This window comes from Penicillium canescens (genome assembly GCF_028828765.1).
Source record: "Penicillium canescens strain IBT 15451 chromosome Unknown utg000011l_segment0_segment0, whole genome shotgun sequence".
NCBI lineage: Eukaryota > Fungi > Ascomycota > Eurotiomycetes > Eurotiales > Aspergillaceae > Penicillium > Penicillium canescens.
The window spans coordinates 2,021,129-2,040,327 of NW_026703973.1; the positions used below are offsets into that span (position 1 = coordinate 2,021,129).

General features: G+C 48.4%; 8 protein-coding genes across 8 annotated transcripts; 6 read left to right on the forward strand and 2 right to left on the reverse strand.

Moving 5' to 3' along the window:
- Positions 1 to 827: 827 nt before the first annotated feature.
- On the forward strand, positions 828 to 1,211 carry N7446_013488 (uncharacterized protein; the record flags this gene model as incomplete). Its single annotated transcript, XM_079040923.1, has 2 exons — positions 828 to 929; positions 981 to 1,211. 2 exons carry the CDS (start codon positions 828 to 830, stop codon positions 1,209 to 1,211), a joined length of 333 nt encoding a protein of 110 aa, XP_078897043.1.
- A 394-nt stretch (positions 1,212 to 1,605) lies between these two features.
- Positions 1,606 to 3,206, reverse strand: N7446_013489 (ankyrin repeat domain-containing protein; the record flags this gene model as incomplete). The annotated part of the gene is made up of 2 exons (XM_058522229.1): positions 1,606 to 2,692; positions 2,722 to 3,206. 2 exons carry the CDS (start codon positions 3,204 to 3,206, stop codon positions 1,606 to 1,608), a joined length of 1,572 nt encoding a protein of 523 aa, XP_058365706.1.
- Positions 3,207 to 3,217: 11 nt separating this feature from the next.
- Positions 3,218 to 6,586, reverse strand: N7446_013490 (uncharacterized protein; the record flags this gene model as incomplete). Its single annotated transcript, XM_058522230.1, has 4 exons — positions 3,218 to 4,720; positions 4,776 to 5,011; positions 5,068 to 5,301; positions 6,562 to 6,586. The coding sequence occupies 4 exons, from the start codon at positions 6,584 to 6,586 to the stop codon at positions 3,218 to 3,220; spliced, it is 1,998 nt and encodes a 665-aa protein (XP_058365707.1).
- Positions 6,587 to 7,278: 692 nt separating this feature from the next.
- On the forward strand, positions 7,279 to 8,451 carry N7446_013491 (aromatic ring-hydroxylating oxygenase subunit alpha; the record flags this gene model as incomplete). The annotated part of the gene is made up of 2 exons (XM_058522231.1): positions 7,279 to 7,949; positions 8,007 to 8,451. 2 exons carry the CDS (start codon positions 7,279 to 7,281, stop codon positions 8,449 to 8,451), a joined length of 1,116 nt encoding a protein of 371 aa, XP_058365708.1.
- Positions 8,452 to 9,194: 743 nt separating this feature from the next.
- N7446_013492 (uncharacterized protein) lies at positions 9,195 to 10,411 on the forward strand (the record flags this gene model as incomplete). The annotated part of the gene is given in 2 exon segments (XM_058522232.1): positions 9,195 to 9,711; positions 9,726 to 10,411. The coding sequence occupies 2 exon segments, from the start codon at positions 9,195 to 9,197 to the stop codon at positions 10,409 to 10,411; spliced, it is 1,203 nt and encodes a 400-aa protein (XP_058365709.1).
- A 934-nt stretch (positions 10,412 to 11,345) lies between these two features.
- Positions 11,346 to 12,437, forward strand: N7446_013493 (uncharacterized protein; the record flags this gene model as incomplete). The annotated part of the gene is made up of 4 exons (XM_058522233.1): positions 11,346 to 11,390; positions 11,446 to 11,463; positions 11,518 to 12,178; positions 12,238 to 12,437. The coding sequence occupies 4 exons, from the start codon at positions 11,346 to 11,348 to the stop codon at positions 12,435 to 12,437; spliced, it is 924 nt and encodes a 307-aa protein (XP_058365710.1).
- Positions 12,438 to 13,131: 694 nt separating this feature from the next.
- On the forward strand, positions 13,132 to 14,401 carry N7446_013494 (recombinase RAD51; the record flags this gene model as incomplete). Its single annotated transcript, XM_058522234.1, has 4 exons — positions 13,132 to 13,209; positions 13,276 to 13,355; positions 13,451 to 13,518; positions 13,590 to 14,401. The coding sequence occupies 4 exons, from the start codon at positions 13,132 to 13,134 to the stop codon at positions 14,399 to 14,401; spliced, it is 1,038 nt and encodes a 345-aa protein (XP_058365711.1).
- Positions 14,402 to 14,872: 471 nt separating this feature from the next.
- On the forward strand, positions 14,873 to 18,953 carry N7446_013495 (nucleoporin Nup120/160; the record flags this gene model as incomplete). Its single annotated transcript, XM_058522235.1, has 3 exons — positions 14,873 to 15,512; positions 15,579 to 17,723; positions 17,776 to 18,953. 3 exons carry the CDS (start codon positions 14,873 to 14,875, stop codon positions 18,951 to 18,953), a joined length of 3,963 nt encoding a protein of 1,320 aa, XP_058365712.1.
- Between the last annotated feature and the right edge of the window lie 246 nt (positions 18,954 to 19,199).

Consider the following 19,199-nt stretch of genomic DNA (forward strand, 5'->3'; position numbering starts at 1 on the left):
GGGTCCAACGGGCGGTCGTGGTCTTACTCCACAGCCCTCCACGAGGTGTTTCGTCAGAGATCGGCAGAGGACGTCAGCGCATGGAGGTAAGACGGTGGCCCTGCACGAGCTAAGAGAGCCTCTGGCAAGACATTAGTGATTATATTGCGGCTAACACAGGCACAGCTATTCTGGGTTTCGTATAAATTCCAAGGTTAACTACATTTCCTATAGCCGTGAGAAATTTTCCAACTGGGCAACTTGTCGCGTGCCCCCTAATGGAAGAATCTGCTAAGAAGGTTCGATTGTTCCTATTGGCCGGTGTCCTCCAACCCCCACAGTTCCATTCGGAGCCCCAAAGCGAAATCAGTGAAAATTGTTAAATGCAACCTTGTCATGATCTCTGATACTGTCACTATATATACTACATGTAGATGGCGCCTAGGTAGGTCTATAAGTTATTTCGATGTGGTCTAATCATTGCGATTAGGGTCAATGCGACCGCGTGATTCGGTCCTTATCCGCACTCCAAGACCTTTAGGCTTCCTTCATACCGAAAAAATGCTTTATAGAATGGCGGTATAATTTGCTACAATGATGCAATAAGTACATACGACCACAGGGTGTGGACAACAGGGCTTCCCGTCCGCTCAGCCGTACTTAAGCCACACGCCGGTAAGTTAGTAGTTAGGTGGGTGACCACTAGCGAATCCTTACTGTTGTATGTTTTTGTGCTTTTTTGAATCACTCTTTCATATATGGATGGATATACTAGACTATAGTAACAAACTAAAGTATAAAGAATAAAGTAGTCGAAGTGAAGTTAAAGATACTGTTAGCAAAACAAAATGCCCCTTCCTAATATTCTTGTCTCTGAATCATCAAAGGACGCTGGGAACATAACGAAACCTACCAAATATTCATGGGATATTCTGTGGATCGCACTGTTGGTGGGTGGGTGATACGGGGTAAGTTACAGCTAGAAACGAAAAACAAAACAGGAACCAAAAAAGACATACAACAGTAAGGATTCGCTAGTGGTCACCCACCTAACTACTAACTTACCGGCGTGTGGCTTAAGTACGGCTGAGCGGACGGGAAGCCCTGTTCTCCACACCCTGTGGTCGTATGTACTGTCTCCGGCATATTTGGAGTATATCATTTATACATCGAGCATTGGCCGACTTGCACTAAGGCCATTTACACTACAAGAGCTTACCAGTCAACTGTAATGAAAACAAGTGATTAATTGAACTTTATAGCTTGGTCTTCGGAGTTAAGCTGTGCGGGTCATTTCTGAAATACGGCTCTGATGAGCGAAGGACTCTATTCTCTCGCATAGAAGATCTATGTCAAAGTACATAGACGGTTAAGAGAACAGACCATCATAAACAACTACTTGCATTCAAAATCCCTTTTCTCGTCACACGACCACTATAGTTTTCAACCCAGAATCTAGTGTCCTTAGCAACACGACGAGCGATGCGCGGGATTATTTACCGGCGCTGGAGGATTCAAGACCTATGTGCGGACTATCCATAACACAGAGCAACTGATCAGCATTCGGAAGAATCTTGGGACCAGGCAGCTTACCGTCAATTGAGTCCCATGATCGAACTGTTGGAACTATGCTACCATCTGAGCTTTCATAGTAGCGTGGGTCTCGAAATCAGAATCGTTGTTGCTAACAGGCCAATTGAGAGCCCACTCCATTGCTGTATAGCCGTGGGCGGTCTTGATATGCATATCGGCTCCATTTTCGAGAAGGATCTTAGCATTCTCAACGAGTCTAGAACTAACTGCGATGTGCAATGCGGTAAGCCCTGTGTCTTCTTCGTAAGACCACTGGCTATCCGTACCAGATTCATCATCGTCCTCATTAATTTCTGACCTGTAGTTTTCACTGTCATTATCATTGTCGAATACGGAAGCGTCTTCGTCGCTTTCACAATTTCCATCTGTATCAACATTCTCAATGCGCTCATTAGTCTTCCCTCCATCGTCGGGATCGTGTGGGAATAAGTGCGGGTTGCTGATTTCAGTCTGTGGTGTGTCACAACCCAATTGGGCTCCAATCGCATCGTCGCCTTCCGTTTGAACACCATTCGCTATCACCGCTGCAGTCTGATGATTTATATTGGTGGCCTCCGATTCAAGAAGCATCCGCAGAATTGACGGATTACTGAGTCCGGCTGCAAGATGAAGAGCTGTACATTTCACGTTCTCTGATCTCCCCCACAGTGTCTCGAAAGAAACATTCGCGCTGTGACAAAGCAGCTGGCGACATATGTCTGTTGAGCCATTGCATACAATGGACGCAATGAGCGGTGTCATCGTAGCCAGTGGAGGAAAGTTTATTCCGGCTCCACGACTGATGAGGTATTCGACCATCTCAGCATCGCCGGAAATGACAGCCATGGTAAGAGGAGTGCCTGTGAAAGGCCTAACTTGCATTTCGCTGCCGCCACGGTCGATTTCATCATACCAGGGCTCCTCCCACCCATAAGCATTGATGTCTGCGTTGGTATCTAAAAGAAGCTGTACAGTCCTTTGAGACTTCTTTGCAGCGCGTGCGAGCGGCGTTGCTCCATGGCTATCTTGTTCGTTCGGATCCTCGCCATTCTCCAAAAGAACAGCCAGAACTTTTAAAAATCGAATGCAGCGGCGAGGTTTAAGCTTGTTATCTTCTGAGGAAGCCGATCCGGATTTGATTCTTGATAGATTGTATACCATGTTTGGAACACCGGTTTGGTTACGGTGCAAAGAGATACCATTAACTGCATCCATTTTGGATTGTTGTCCAGCCTTGCTTTTTCGGAGTGATTGGTCCAATGCTTTCCTGCATAGCCCAGGAGCGGATTATCATTAATATAAGCAAAGATTTCCTCGCGGGCTTGATCTGAGTCACCAGACCCAATTGTAAGCTGATCTTTGGAAAAGCATGTGAAAGAAAGTAAAGCGATGCAGAAGGTTGCAATGAGTGTCTCCGAGTCTTGCGCACTGAAAGTATGTCTCCAAGGCCCACAGTTATGATCAATATTGTCATTGGTCTGTACCAGAAATTCCTTGGCCATTTGGTGGATAAGGAATACGCAGCCACCGTCTATTGTCACAAAGAGACCACAAATGTTTTTGATCCTCAATTCGAATTCGTCTGAGCTTTCGTTCCCAATCTCCTCATATGAACGATACTCCAGGTCGCCCGCAAGGGCCGTGGCTATCCTCATTTCATCGACTGTCAAAGGCTCCCGAGCCGCCAGAATGTATGCAGGAGCTGCCTTGCAAGTTCTCGATGGCGACATCTCTTCAGAATAGCATCGAAAGCATCAACCAGACTCCGCGGCAAGTCCGAGGTAATCTTACGCAGTTCCCGTTTATTGGCTGGCCGCTCACTGAGGCGAATCTCTTCCATTACCAGGCTTAGCCACAGATATGTCCTGTTGTCAACTTGATGAAATTGCTCGAGTAGGTACTCTGTTGCCTCTCCATCGAATCCCTTTCTAGCAGCGATTTTGGGGATATCGACATCAATGACGTGATTAATCTCATCTTTTATCCTTTCGGATTCTTGATCTCCCGACAAATGGATTGTAGGAGTCTCTTTCATGACATCGTGAAATTGCGAGTATATAGTGGAATAGGGGCGGCTGGTCAAAAGAAACTTCAGCTTGGGCCGATCCTTTGGGGCTTTCATGGCCTCATGGTAGAAAGATGTAATTGTTTCAACGAGGCGGACTCGGTCATCGTCATCACATTCGTCGAGAGCATCCAGTATGCACACAACTTGTTCGATGGCTAGATCAGCAGCTGCCTCACAAAGTATGTCAAACATCGCGTCAAACAATTGAAGTAGCTCCTTCCCATTGAGCCCATAGGGAATAAGCGCATGTCTTATCAGTGATGGAAATGCAGAGAACAACTGGTGCATAATCGCAGACAGGGCGCTTATTGCGCTTCTTTGGTATGGGGAAATATCTTTGAAGAAGAAGTAGCAGACCGCAGTCTGCTTTTGATTACTCAAGATAACCAGACCCTCGTCAATGAGAGTCCTTGCCAGAACGGATTTGCCCGAGCCGGGCGTAGCAGACAGCCAAAGAAGATCGGAGCCTTCGTTCTCTCGCCAATCGAGAAACTTCTTATTGTCCAAGAACCACTTTCCTGTCTCCAATACCCTTCGCGGCGTTCTGTTCTTTTGGTTCTCATATGCGTTCGATTGTCGGAAGAGTTGTACACACCTGCGCTCTTCGTCGGTCTGACGCCAAACTGATTGCATCAGGGTCTGTTGCTCAATACCGCGTGCTGTCCTCTCGATCTCTTGCTGGACCCTTTGGAACCCACATTGCATATTGCGCTCGCTGTCTTGTAAAGCCCTTTCGATATTTTCGTGACTCAGATCCTGAGCAAGCTCGGCACACTTTATCTCAAGGGCCTTAATCTGGCCCGTTAAACTTGTCCAGACATCGACTTCGAAAACACCTCGCCCATAGCGTTTTGCCCAACTCCATGAGTGCTGCTTCGCTAATCGGATCTGGAATTCGAGAATTCTCCTATACAACTCCACGGCTGTATTTTCAAAGTCTCGAACAAGCTCCAAGCTATCGACATGATAGCCACTCTCAGTCAATCCGGACTTTCCTGGTCTGATCAGTCTCTCCATAACCCTTAGCCTCCGCACAATGAAGGGTATGGCCTCGAGGCAATCATGGGCATCCGACTTTTGCTGTGTCGGGTTTAAGAGTAGCTAAGGCGAAACATTAAACACAATTTTAAAGTATTGATCAACTCCTGGGATATACCGGCAAGAAAATACACACTCCAGCCCATGCTAGTGCTGCGTGAGGCTCGGAGCTGACAGCTGAGGATACGAAATCCTTGATTGCAATCATGATCTTCACAGCGTTGTCGAATTGCCCACTGACGTCAATGGAATGACTACCGATATCGACTTTCCATTGTGCCAGATTGATTTCTTCAATCTTGTTCTTCGCTATTTGCCGAAGCTGCTCCTCGCGGTGATATGATCCAGTAGCAGCTGAACGCCCGTCACGTCAGATAAACATCTTCCTTGAAGCAATATTACGAACTGACCTAAATTCTTTTGCCCAAGGTCACCATTTCCGTCTCCTTCTGTGGCTATGATCTCCTCATATCTTTGGAAGAGCCTCGGGTCTTCTTTGCTGAGAATCAAATACGCTTCATCCCATAAGTTACGAGAGATATTGTCGTCTTGGGTAAGGCTAATACACGAGCTAGATGTGCCTAGCTGCAACGCCGGGCTGTTGGAAGTGCCAGGTACTGGGCTACTGTTTTTGTCGGCAGGCGCTGTCAACCGTGATGTCACTTCTATCGTTGTTCCAATTTTTGGTTCTCGGTAGAGCGGAGTTGTTAGAGGCAAATTAATTTTCAACACTGTAAATTTGAAAACACCAGCAATCACTGTTTTCTTTGTTTCTGAGCCTTCAAATACATCCTCCGTCGTATCAAGTTGCTCTGGTCATCTTCCAGCGAGACAATCTAGTGCCGGAATAATGCCCTCTCCTTATAGCGAAGAAGTCGGTTTAGAGATTATTCCCAATTCCTCCTTCAGACTTTCGTATCTGCTTTCCCAGACTTTATTCTACTGAGAATATTTGAGATCGCATGGCAGATTTCCTACGAGGTATTTCCCCCATGGTCTTCTAGTCGTAGTGATACATGTATTGCCGAAGCTCTTTGGGCTGAAGATTTGATTTCTTGTCTTTTTGATCAGCTCTTCCAAGTTCCATGTATAATTCATTGCGGTATTGGTACCATCATTGCCACGTTATCTAGTTTATTAGGACAGTATGCAATGCTCATGATCTGTATTCAAGTCAGAATTTCTCCAAGTGTTATCGAGGTCCAAGTGAGAAGAATCCACTAAAAGAACCATGGAATTGACCAGGCAAACAGAGTCTATACACATCCCGAGATTCGATGAGCAAAGCCAGAAATTCTGATAACCAAATCAGAGGTGTTAGGATATGTGAGTCCCATCCTTTCAATGAATAAGCATAATTCAATGGACAAAGAAGCAAGGGTAAGAAATTTCCTTCTATGCAGAATGCATATGCGTAAATCTCATCACACATCAGAATAATTGCCTATGGATCGGGTTGATAAGCTAGAATGACCGCGTCGCCTGCACTCGATCTTGCACGTCAAGGACATCCGAATCATCGTCGAAGAGATGAACATTTGAATTTGCCAGAAACTTTATATGTCCTGTATTGTTAGGGCGCTATCTTTCATTGTCACAATCGGCAAACGTTTGGGAGGTGTATCGAGCAGACGAGAATCAGAAGACCAGAGACCAGACTAACCTCTAGTCTCGCTGCAACCCTGTGTTGAACCTTATCGGCTATTCGTGACACGTGTCAGGAGCAAGCAAAGGATATGCAAACTCTGAGTCTCAGGGGTAGAAAGATAGGGAGATAGGGAGATAGGGAGAAATAGGGAGAAATAGGGAGAGAAGGGGCAAGGACAGGGGCAGAGAGATGTTACTTTCCATGAAGGGGCAGCCAGCCGGGGTCTTAAGGTCCCAGGTACCTACTAATGGCTTACCTTCAGCTCCAATTGCAAGTATCATGACATCTGCAACCTCCAGGTCTTGGAAGTTCCAGATTGTTCTCCTGTCGATGGCGGGTCAAGAGTTGGGTCGCAATTGGATAGATGCACGATCCTTGATTCTAAAGCCCATCTTGCAGTTCTCCAGATATCCGGTTTCAATTCCCCTGCAGCATGGAGAATGTTAAAGACTACCCTTTTAGGTATTTCTAAACAGCCGGTGTGGGACGGATTTGCACCGAACCGCGAACGGGCGTCGGGGTGAGATCAACGTGGACCTGTGATGAACCAATAATGCAGTCCGTGGTGCTATCAGCCTTGCCACAACCAGCCCCCGGACTGAATTTGGTGTGTTCGGCAGAGAGTTGTTTGCTCGATAACCTTCCAAGCCATCCGGTTCCGTTGGGGTATCAACCGGTCACATGATCGGTTTCTACATATATCTCCCGTCGACATTGGCCACCTGATCACAATGAGCATCCCAAAATGTCATCGGTTCGGATGCGAAAGGACGGTTACCGGGGATTCCGTCCCTAGAGGTGCTGGGGATGTGGTCAGCACCGTGTTTCGGTCGATATCAAGATAGCTATATAGAAGAGCTAGGGTTCTCCAGGTTAAATGGTTATCAACAGCTCCGAAGTATAAAGTCGATACTCTAATATCAATCTCTATCTTATTTCAATCAAAGACATTTCTTTGACTCCTTGGTTCGCAATGTCCTTCTTGAGGAATTTCTTCGGTACCTCCGCCCTTGTGCCTGAGCCGGCGAAGGAGGAGAAGAAGCCCATCCGTGCTCTGCCTGCTTCATGGTACACCTCCCAAGCTATGTATGAGCTTGAGCGACGAGCGATCTTCTCGCGCAAGTGGCTTCTCACGACTCACAAGCACCGGGTCCCTAACGCCGGTGACTGCGTCCAATATGACGCCGCTGGCTACGAGTTCGTCATCGCCAAGGACCACGAAGGAAACATCAAGGCTTTCAACAATGACCTCATCCCTGTTCATGTGCACCTTGACCGAAATGGTTTCGTCTGGGTCAACTTGGATGCCAGCGAGACGCCAGAGGTGGCCTGGAAGGATGACTTTGAGGGAGTTGATGAGCAGCCCCGATTCGAGCACTACAACTTCGAAGAGTACCAATTCGATCACACCTGGGATATGGAGGGCGAATTCAACTGGAAGATTCTAGCCGACAACTACAACGAGTGCTACCACTGCCAAGTTGCCCACCCTGATATCCCCACCATTGCCGACCTCAACTCCTATTACGTCAAGACCAAGGACGGCCACATTCAGCATTACGGTGCTCCACGCCAGGATCAGATCGAGAAGGGCTTCCGGATAGCGACCACCTACTTCTGGCCCAACGCCTCTTTCAACATCTCGTAAGTACATCACTTCATCCCTGCCAACATCAAAACATCGCTAACCAGATGTTCTAGTCCAAACTTCTTCTTCATGCAGCGATTCACTCCTACCAGCCCTACCAAGTGTGTAATGCGGTACGAAGTCTATCGCCACAAGGATGCCACCGACGAGGCCTTCAACCTCATCAGCGACATGTACAAGCGAATCATGTCCGAGGACAAGTACCTCTGCATCCACTCCCAGAAGAACCTCAACGCCGGTGTCTTTGTCAACGGCCAGCTTCACCCCGAGATGGAGCAGGGTCCTCTACACTTCCAGAAGACTGTGCGCGATGTCGTTACACAACACCGCTCAAAGGAGGAAGATGTTGGCCATGAAATCTGGCCCGCTCACCACCCTGTTCCTGAAAACACGGCTGTCACCCAAGAAGAGATCGCTTTCCGGACAGGTACAGACAGCTACATCAATGAGAATGACTCGTTGTTGGGTGGCACCCTTGCCCCGGCAATTGCTGTCTAGACAGTTGACGGGGGATGGAAAAGAGAGCGATCTTTTCTCTATATTAATTATGCATGTGTTTTAGCCTTACGTTTTAATGAAATTTTAGATCTTAGTTTGCATGGGCACACTTTGCCATTACAGAATGAATACTTCTCTCACTTTATCTATTTCATCAAATCTTCCACAGTTAGAGTTCTTCCATCTAGCCTAATAACTAAGCCCTGAAGCTATCGATGGCTCATTGATTTTCTATCATCTTACGTCATTCCCATTTGGTATCCCAATGGCTATTGTGGACTCTTGGCCGCGTGGCCGCGTGGAAATCTTTTTGACTTTATCTGCCATCTGTGTTGTAAAAGGAAAAGGACGCCAATGTAACAAGAGCTATTCAACGCCCTTCTTGGAAGTCAGCTCAATATAGCCGCAGGCGGGCGGATGACTCGAATAACCTTATTCAAACCCCGTTCCGGAGGTCGTGCATAGTAAGACAAAGGCTACCTTAAGATATTAAAATGCGTGAGGTGACATGGCTCTTTGTCTGGCCAGGATTGTTGCCTCCAGCATTCCTAGCGTTTATTGGCTCTGGTCCTGGTCTTTGCTGGGGTCTGTAGATGAACAATGAGTTTGGTGTTAAAATTGGCATTGAACATCTCATATATCTCCTACTTGCCACTCATAACTAACAGGCATTGACATTTCTCGGCATTCATCCCTGGCAGAGCGTAAAGTTCGAGGTTTTGTATGTCTTATATAAATTTGAAATGATCCTAAGACAAATGATCTTGGTCAGGGCCTTCATCGATGCAATGAAACTCATTCACTTATCCAGCTTTCTCACTCGACTTTTTATTTCCAGGGTTGTCGCCCTGCCCGAGAGCGGCAATGACACTGTTCTGTCAAAGTCACTCCACGAACGTGATGCCGCACTAAAGGCAACTCCCGATGGCATTTGTCATACATATACTCTTCAAGCAGGAGAAACCTGCGCAGCCCTTGCCACCCGATATGGAATCACCGCTGCAAATATTGAAACTTGGAACACTGGGGCTTGGGGTTGGACAGGCTGTAATACAGTGAAGCAAGGTGACTTTATCTGTCTCAGCCCTGGTAATCATCCGATGCCGGTGGCTCTTCCGAATGCTATATGTGGTCCTCAGGTGCCTGGAACTGCACGCCCTGCCAGACTTTCTGATCTTGCCTCTCTCAATCCGTGTGCTTCTAGTCAATGTGTGAGTGCCAACATCTCTCTATCTCGTACTTCTATTGACTATATCATAAGTGTTCCAGACTAGGTAAATGCGGTACTACGACTGAGTTTTGTGGTATAGGCTGTCTCTCCAATTGCAAACAGGCAGATTCTCTTGCCAAAAAGAGGACTTCTTCAGAAGCAACGACAAAGCCTACAAGCACTGCTTCAAAGACATCCACCAAAACGACGAGTACCACTACAAAAACAACATCAAAGACCACAACCATCATCGCAGAATCGAGCTCAATCACCAAGAAAAAAGCAGCCAAAACCACGAGCGAAGCACCAATCCCAAGGTGGCAAATAACAATCTACAAGGATAAGGGCTGTGAGAGCGAAGAGTACCTCTCAGTCCAAGGACACCATACAAGAGCAAACACAAGATGCATAAATCTCTCAGATAATCTCAAAACAGACATCAATGACTACGAGACCTCGTGCCGGAAGTGGACCGATGGCGGTCTTAATTGGGGTAGCTGTAAGGGCCAAACTATTTCGAAGCCCAAGTCATACTTTATCACTGCTGGGCAATGCACAATCTATGGCGATCAAAATTGTGTTACGGAGTCGTACCAAGGGGACGTTAGGAATCCTGCGGCTGGCTGTCAATATCCGCAAGAGTTTGCTTGGTCTCCGGAGGATTTCGTGTCTATGAGGTGTTGGGATCCCACTATTCCGTCGACTGGGGGCGATACAGATGGTTGGTATCCGGATGCAGTTACCCACTGAAGAAAAAGATTGGGCTTGGTTTACGTGAAGTATACGTTCTGATGGTATTCGTGACATATATCTCAATTTGATGCACTAGATACACAATTGCGATATGTTGGTTTCTTGTCTATGAAGCAATGATAGGGGTCAAACTAAGTCAATATCAATTTATATTATATCAATTTCCATCCTGCTACGCCCAAGAAATGTCAAGAAGAGACGAGATTGAACTATGGATGTGTTGGGTTATTTCTGTGATATCACTTTTAGAACATAATGTCAAAGGTAGCACGATTCTCCATCAACCAGCCAAGTGGTCGAGCAGTAACTCGGTCATTCAATCTTCCTTGGTCTAGTGGTGATGATTTCCGCTTGTCATTAAAACCGATAAGCGCGGGAGACCGGGGTTCGATTCCCCGAGGGAGAGTTTCTTTTTTGCTCTTTTTTTTTTTTTTTTTTTTTTTTTTTTTTTTTGTTTGGCCCAACATTCCGCTTTTTCGATCTACTTTTTGTTTTAATTATGTCATTGAAATATCTCCATGATTCCATGGCCATTGCCTAGTCCATACCTGAAAACCATAATGAACTGTGATTCAGTGGGTAACCGCATACATGTGTTGTCCCCAGTCTAAGTTACTAGCGTGAGACAACACAAGAAAGATAGATACATTTCCAAGACATACCTTTAACAGAGAAAGCGGAAACACAGAAAGATACAGTCGGCTCTTCCAGGCTGCTACTAGAAATAAAAAAACAAAGAGAAAACATAAAGAATGTCGACTTGAGATGCTCAGGGTGTTCCTTCCAAAGCAGTTCCCAGACAGCCTCACCTCTCTCTTTCATCATCCAGTCTGCATTTATCTGCTGCTCTCTGTTTCATCACGTACTGAACTTTCGCGGATCATACATTTGGATGACTTCGTAACGGAAACCCAGCCTCAGAACCTAAGTCATGGCCTTCTGGGTGGACTGGGAATTATGGGAGAAGCTCAGCGTGGTATGTCTTCACAACTTGAACTAAAGAACACGTCCACTGACCGCTTGATCAACAGGTACTGGCGATGCTGATTGTATGCGAAATCTTACCTGCAATACCCCAGACACACAGCTGACAGCATCTGCAGGCCCTAGTATTTGTTTACTCCTTTGGTGTCTTGGCTTACAACCGGTGGATAATCCGCAAGTACGCTGCAGAGGAGGCACACGCGAGAGAGCAAGAGGCCGAGCTGTATCCAATGCTGCACAGAGACGACGTTCCCTTCGGTGCTCGGGCGTTGGAGAGTGGGATCGCAATCGAAGGAATCTGGGTTTCGAATCCCAACACACCATCCCGCAGTCCCTGCCAGTCCACAACCCCAGTTGGAAGCCGGCCGGCCAGTCCAGCGCTGAAACTATCATCCAAAGCATTCGAAAGTCCCAAGTCGTCATTGGGATCCGAGTGTACTCTCATAAGCCCGAGACCTGTCCCTCCAGCTGGTCGATATGGAGTCCTCTCGCAGCTAGACTTAGCCTCTGCCGGATTTTCCTATGAATCCAGGCAACATGCGTTTTCAAGCCGAGCAAGCTTGCCGATCAATCCTAATGCCCTCCGCATGTCGCCTGCACAGGAGGAGAAGCTGGTTAGCGTAAAAGACACAACGCGCAGCCAGAGGCGTGCCAGTTTCCATACTCGGATCTTCAGCTCAAGCCGCCATTCCGAGGTCAAAGATCACAGCGTGGGTTCTGATGGTACAGATGAAATGGGCCATGCTTTAACAGAGAATAATCGGGTATCTCGGTTTACCCGTAAGACATAAATATGACAGCAGCCACATGGAACGGAAACTAATGCGACTTTCCTATAGGAACCCTTCGCCGGCGATCATCAGAAGAGTTCCGACGCAAGATGAGCCGGATCTTCAACGAGAACATCCAGATGGGCGAGCCGGCCGACCATCTTGAATTCAACCCAGCTCTGGGGGAGTACCAGAAACGGAATTTGCGAAAGTCGCTGCTTCGTCCTTTCCGTCCGTGGATGAGCTCCGCTGGGAATGAGGCGCATTGAGGCACATTCTCCGAAAAAGAGAGGCCGTCTTCCCAGGAAATCTGGACTGCCCGAAAATAGACCTTCATATTGAGACTTTCGACAGTTGCTCTCTGGTCTCGACACATCTAGCATTGACTGCGGTCCAGCGCTGTGGTACATGGCGCAGTTGAACACTTGGTCTTGCGCGAGCTCCAATTGACATGGAAGAAACATATTTTAGTGGAAGCATGGAGATGTCTTCTCAATGGGGGCAGAATTGTATTCTTAGACCTTTGCAAATTGACCTTGACATTGAACTCCGCATTTCAACAGTAGATGAATTACCTCACAAAGCATGAGACACCCCTCCACTGACGCGAGTTATCAATGTACATGTTCGCGAAATAGAACACATCGAAATATTGTGATTTCTCCAAATCAGGCAAGGCCAAGGCAGCAGCCCACGTGATCTCGCGATTCCATCAACGCGTCGAGGGGAATTGTTGACCCAAAGACAATTTGCCACAACTCGACTTTTCACTCGGGTGACTGCCTGTTGGATCACTACCTGCGACGCCGGTCTTGATAGTCTGGTTCAATAGAAGAAATCACCACCGCGTGCGAATAATCTCACACGAACGCGTCTCTCAGACCCGCGCCTTGGAGCCTCAAGTGTCCTCAAAAGAGGCAGACGGACACCCCCGAAATCAATATATCCGAGGAAAACACTGCCATGATGGAAGGACAAGAGCAATTCGATGAAAGTGGACTTCCTGGCCCCGGTGCCCCAACCCCGCTCTCCGCGCTGGATGTGAGTAAATGATTCGTGCTCTTGCTATGTGCTTTTAGACTAGATTGCTGATGCTTGCTGAGATAGGGCGTTGCCGGCTTGACCGGGAGGGATATCAAGCTGTTTGTGGATGCAGGGTACCACACCGTCGAGGCCGTTGCCTACACGTACGTTTCCCATTACCGTCGGGTTCATTGTAGCTACGAGACTTTGGAAATCGCCCTCTTCTCTCACTCTTGCTAACATGTCTTGGGACCTTCAGGCCCAAGCGGTTGTTGGAACAGATCAAGGGTATTTCTGAACAAAAAGCGACCAAGATCCTAGTAGAGGGTAAGCCCACCCCGAGTCTGGCAAAGGCTGTTGCTTGAAGATCAGATTGCTGATGAGAATGGATCACCAAGCTGCCAAATTAGTACCAATGGGTTTCACAACGGCAACGGAAATGCACGCCAGGCGAAGCGAGCTCATCTCCATTACGACGGGATCCAAGCGACTCGACACACTTCTGGGAGGTGGTGTTGAAACGGGGTCAATCACGGAGATTTTTGGAGAGTTCAGGACTGGTAAGAGTCAGATCTGCCATACGCTCGCAGTGACCTGCCAGCTGCCCTTCGACATGGGTGGCGGTGAAGGCAAGTGTCTTTACATCGATACTGAGGGAACATTCCGACCTGTGCGTTTGCTCGCAGTCGCACAGCGATTCGGTCTCGTCGGCGAGGAAGTTCTGGATAATGTTGCATATGCCCGTGCATACAACTCGGATCATCAGCTGCAGCTACTCAACCAAGCATCGCAGATGATGTGTGAGACACGGTTCTCTCTGCTGGTTGTGGACTCTGCAACATCCTTGTACCGAACGGATTTCAATGGCCGTGGTGAACTCTCCTCACGGCAGACACATTTGGCCAAGTTCATGCGAACCTTGCAACGCCTTGCAGACGAATTCGGTATTGCGGTTGTTATCACCAACCAGGTTGTTGCCCAGGTTGATGGTGGACCCAGTGCGATGTTCAATCCGGATCCTAAGAAGCCCATTGGAGGTAATATCATTGCACACGCCAGTACGACTCGACTCAGTCTGAAGAAGGGCCGTGGTGAGACTCGTGTTTGCAAGATTTATGACAGTCCTTGTCTTCCCGAGAGTGATTGTCTCTTCGCTATTAACGAGGATGGTATTGGTGACCCCAATGAGAAGGATCTGGAGGATAAATGAGCGGAACATTCTTTGTCTGCGACACGATATTAGTGACTTGATGAGCATCCCTCAGTTTCTTTTCTTTAGTGCGGTCTACAACATCTCAGCGTTTAACAGTTGTATCTAATAGCATTGAATCTACTATGGAATAGCATTGCTAAGTTACTTCATTGTGACTGGCATGTATTTGCCTGATAGTGTAAGGACTTGTGATGTATAAATCGAGAGAGTAAATTTTTCATATGGTAAGCTAGAATTCGAGACTGAAGTGAAATATATACAGAAAATATAGACAATGAACCATCAATCAGAAAATAAATAAAAAATTTAGAGAAACGCAGTCAAGAATGATCTCCAGTGCAAAGTTCCGCTTTATCGCGCCAAGACTTTGTTTTTTGAGAGCTCCAGCTTCCCGCCCTGCAACACTTCCTTCCCTTCAACATTGCCATGGAGTTCTGAGCTGACCCTGGAACCCCGCGTCAATCGATCATGGCGAGAATCTACAAAGACTCAAGGGTCGATCTTCGGCCATACTCGCCGACTACGGTCGCCAATATCCAGTTCCCAGCCAACGACGGCGGCCTGATCAGTCGCCCACGCTTTTCAATCTCCTTCACCCCCGAGCAACCCCCGATCGCCAAGGACGAAGATGAATTCGCCAGACGTTACCTCGCGACACAGGGAGAGGTCTATTTCCGCAAACGCAGAGTTTACCCGCGGACGTTCTTGTGGAGGGTCATCAACGACAACAAGGTGTTGGAGATCCAGTGCGCGGACTTGACGAAGGGCGGGACGGAGGTCTATGAGTACAATGTGACTCTGCGACTCGATTTCCAGGAGCAGATTCTTCCCCATGGAGTTGCATTGGCGGATCCTGAGGATCACGAAATCCTCAATGTCTTTGTGATTACCGCCTCCAAGACTCTACACACCCTGTCTCTACGCCCCGAGTTCTTCCGTCGGACCTCTTCGATCGATGAGAATGTGAGGGATTGGTGCAAGGCCTTTTCTCCTGCCCCGTTGGCCTTTTCGCATCCCCACCGGCTACACGCGAGCAGCCCCCTGGAGCTGTTCATCTCTCTGGACAATGGCGCGCTCTTGCGGCTGACGCGGAGAGCTGGCGACGATGGTGAGTGATTGCGTCTGCTTTCTGCTCCTTTCGCGACTCGAGTTTTGACTAACCCTTTTTTTCTAGGTTCGCACTGGTCTCCTCTTACCTTTGACGAACGGACATGGGGCTCTTCGATTCGTGGCCTTGTGAAATGGAACGCAACTTCCTCGGTCAGACACGATGGACGAAACCTCGATTTGAATGTCGCAAACGCCATTGCCACTACCTCGGACGAGACTTACGTTTTCGCGATTTGTCTGAACCACACTTTGAAGATCTGGAATCTCGCGACGAACAAGCAAGCGGCAACAAAGGATCTCCTGGGACGCTCACTGCAAGACCCCGATATTGTGCCATACACTTTGAACCCTGCCGAAACATCATTCATGCGTGTCTTCAATGCCGAGCGGGCAATGGACGGAGGACATCGCTTCTATGTTGTCACATATTCGCCTTTCGAGGATGGCAAGTTCAAGTTCTGGGCAGTCAAGGGTGGTCTCACCTCTGATCTGATAATTGAGGAACTTTTCCCCGAGAGTGTTTTCCGGCCCGTGGATCCCGATGTCACGGGTAACATGTTCTGGAGCATCGCTGATTTCCAAGTCAAGTCCCGGGAAGAAGGCAAGGGCATGGAGTTATGGGTTCTCTGGAGAAACCATGGTCTATACCAACTCTACACTTTGCATTTCAACCTTCAAACTCTGGTTAAAGATTGGTCCAGCAATTGGGTTTCAACAACATTCGAAACCCATAGACAACAAGCACCACCATCTCTGGTAATTGACGATGTGGTGGACCCCACCGAAAAATGGCTTCAATACCTCTTGCAGCCGCACAGATATCTTCCCGAGGTCCTTGAGACCGCTTTGACTGTTTACCAAGAAGCTATCAAGCCTCTTTCGTCAGCTCCGTCTGCACCGAAGAAGAACGTTCCATTGGCCGAACGACTCTGCTCGACGATAGCAACAGCAGTCTCCCTTCGCAAATTTGCCGACGATGAGATGGACTTCACTCGATTCTGCACGGACACTGACTCTAAGTGGCGCCAGTTCTGGCAAGTCGCGGAGGATCTCAACAAGCGCCGATTTGAACCTGTTTCTCTTACCTACGACTCATACACCGATATGCCATGGCTGCTTTTGTCAGACTCCTGCGCTGTCATTCGGGAATGCAGCATCACTGAGTTGCTTCTGCACAACTCTAATACCGAACTGAGTGATGGGGTGCCCAATATGATCGATCGCTGGAGGCATCGAAATGTGACTAGGGAGCTTGGCCCGTGCTACGATACAGCCTCCGCCTTGATGAAGGTGGCGTCTGATTTCCGGAAGAGATTCTCCCCCGAGCTCGAGGGTGCGTGTCGGGCTGCTCTTCATGCCGAAATCTTTTCCGAGCCCTCATCATCGATCACGGACCGCATGGAGACTTTCCGCGAACGATGCGACTTTGTGAACGGAATTTCCAACAAAGCCTTTGACACCCTAGATGCTGCGCTGAGCGAACATATGAAGACAGATTGTCTCCCCATGGACGTATTCAATGCCATAATCAATACCGCCGCGCTTCACTTTTGTGGAGAAGACTCGGAACTTGCTTCAACCTACTTTGGTGCTCGAGTTCTGGTCAGCGGTGCCCAGGAGACGATCTCTATCATGCGCCAGATGTTCTTCGATTTACTAATTCTAGTCACCTTTGTGGATGGCGAATGGGAACAAAACTCCAAGTCGGACTTCAATGCGGCAGACCTTTTTTCCACCATGATTGACCTCCTACGAGAGTATGAGATGATGGACTGGCTCAGTTCGAATATCCGCAAATGCCCCGATAGTGCCCCAAAGGTACGGAATGACTTGTCAACACCCAGCCGTTCTCTGAAGGACCGCAATGCGACCAACAAGAACCAACGGACCGCAACTATTCTCGAAGATCTGTTCGTCACGGATATCAAGCCGCAGCAAGCCATTGACTCCCCGCAAAGCTACACTTTGACCCTGGGGATCAGAGATGTTGTCGCGTGGATCACCCGCGAGGGCGAAGTCAATTACCAGAACGCCGTTGCCCACATTCAATGTGATCTCATCGCGAAAAACAACATTGATCTTGCATGGGATTTCTCTCGCTTCCAAGCAAGCACTTCGTGGTCGACTTATGTCAAGGGTCGCTTGCATGTGGCCATGTCCGAATTCGATACTGCAGCTATCTACTTCCGGAAGGCAGCTTATTTGCTCTGTATGTATTTGATTATGTCCTCTTGTTAACGCAGTTCGCTAACTCTTCACAGCTTCCGGAAAACCAATGGGCAACCTCTCTGACATGTCAGCAGAGCTCCTGGACCTCCTCGATGTCGATTGCTTCCATAACGGCCTTGCGAAATACTACCAGCACATCCTTTCCATATTTGAAAAGGCGCGCTCGTATTCGCATGTCGCGGACTTTGCCAGCCTGGCGCTGCAGGCCCTCGACTCGGAAATGGGAGCCGAACACGACTCCGAATATCCGGCCATGCGCGACGATCTCCTGTCTCGACTGTTCACCGGAGCCCTCAAGACTTGCCAGTTTGACCAAGCATACTCCGCCCTGGCCAAACTGCAGGATATCAAACTGCAAAAGACAGAGCTGACCGAGCTTGTTTCCACCATCTTGGCTGTCTCCGGCCCCGGCACCGCAGGCCTCAAGCAGATCCTCCGTTTCCCCACCTCTCTCGTGCCAAGCATCGCCTCTTTCATCGACGAGATTCTCGTCCACCTCACCCGCAAACAGAGCACCTACGCCTCCTGGCTAGATGCCGACAACAACACAGTCGAAACCTCCCCTGATTACAATCGCATCCTGCAGGCCTACCGCATTGCCCGCAATGACTACCGCGGCGCTGCCGAGATCGCCTACCGCAATGTTCAGCGCCTCCGCAATGCGCGCGACGCACCGTCATCAGCCCTCGTCCACAAAGGAAAGGACCGCGACGAATCCCGTCCCCCGGTCGAAGAAGACGACGCTGAAAGCAAGGAAATCCGCCACGAGCTCCTGTCACTAATCAACCTGCTCGCCTGCGTTGACAAGAGCGAGGCCTACATTTTAGTCGAGAATGGTCCTTCAATCAACGCCCCGAACGAAGAAAGACGCCAGAGCACAACACATACCGACGAAGACGTCTTCATGGAGGATGCCAACGCATCCACACACAAACGCCACTCTAACACTGTCGCCTTCGCACCTACCCACCACAGAGGAAACAGCAAATCGTCACCCACTGACCGGCGCGACAGTCTAGTCTCCTTTGAGGTCCCACCCACAAACCACTTACTCAAGCGTCGCATCATCGTCACGCTCGAACATCTCCGTCGCGAATTCCAGTCCGAGCTCGACCGCGTTAGTCGCATTGAGCGTGGTGATTGGGAGTTTGGTCTTCTGGGCGAAGAGGAGAATGAGGATTTCGATAATGATGAAACGATGGTTTTGTAGTTGAGGCAAGGTTCGACTTGGGGGTCTTTTCTATCTATGACTTGTGATTTGCATTTTAGGCCGAAGGGGTTTTTATTTGCCTCTTTATTCGCTTCTGAATTTGATCTTTTTTTTGCCCAATGTATGGTACTCCTATTGGTGTTTTTTCATTATCACTTCTTTGCTTTAGGCTAGTCTTGTATCTTGGATGGGTACAAAATAGGATCTGAATTTTTGTGTCGCCTTTTCTGTTGGTAGGCGTAGTTG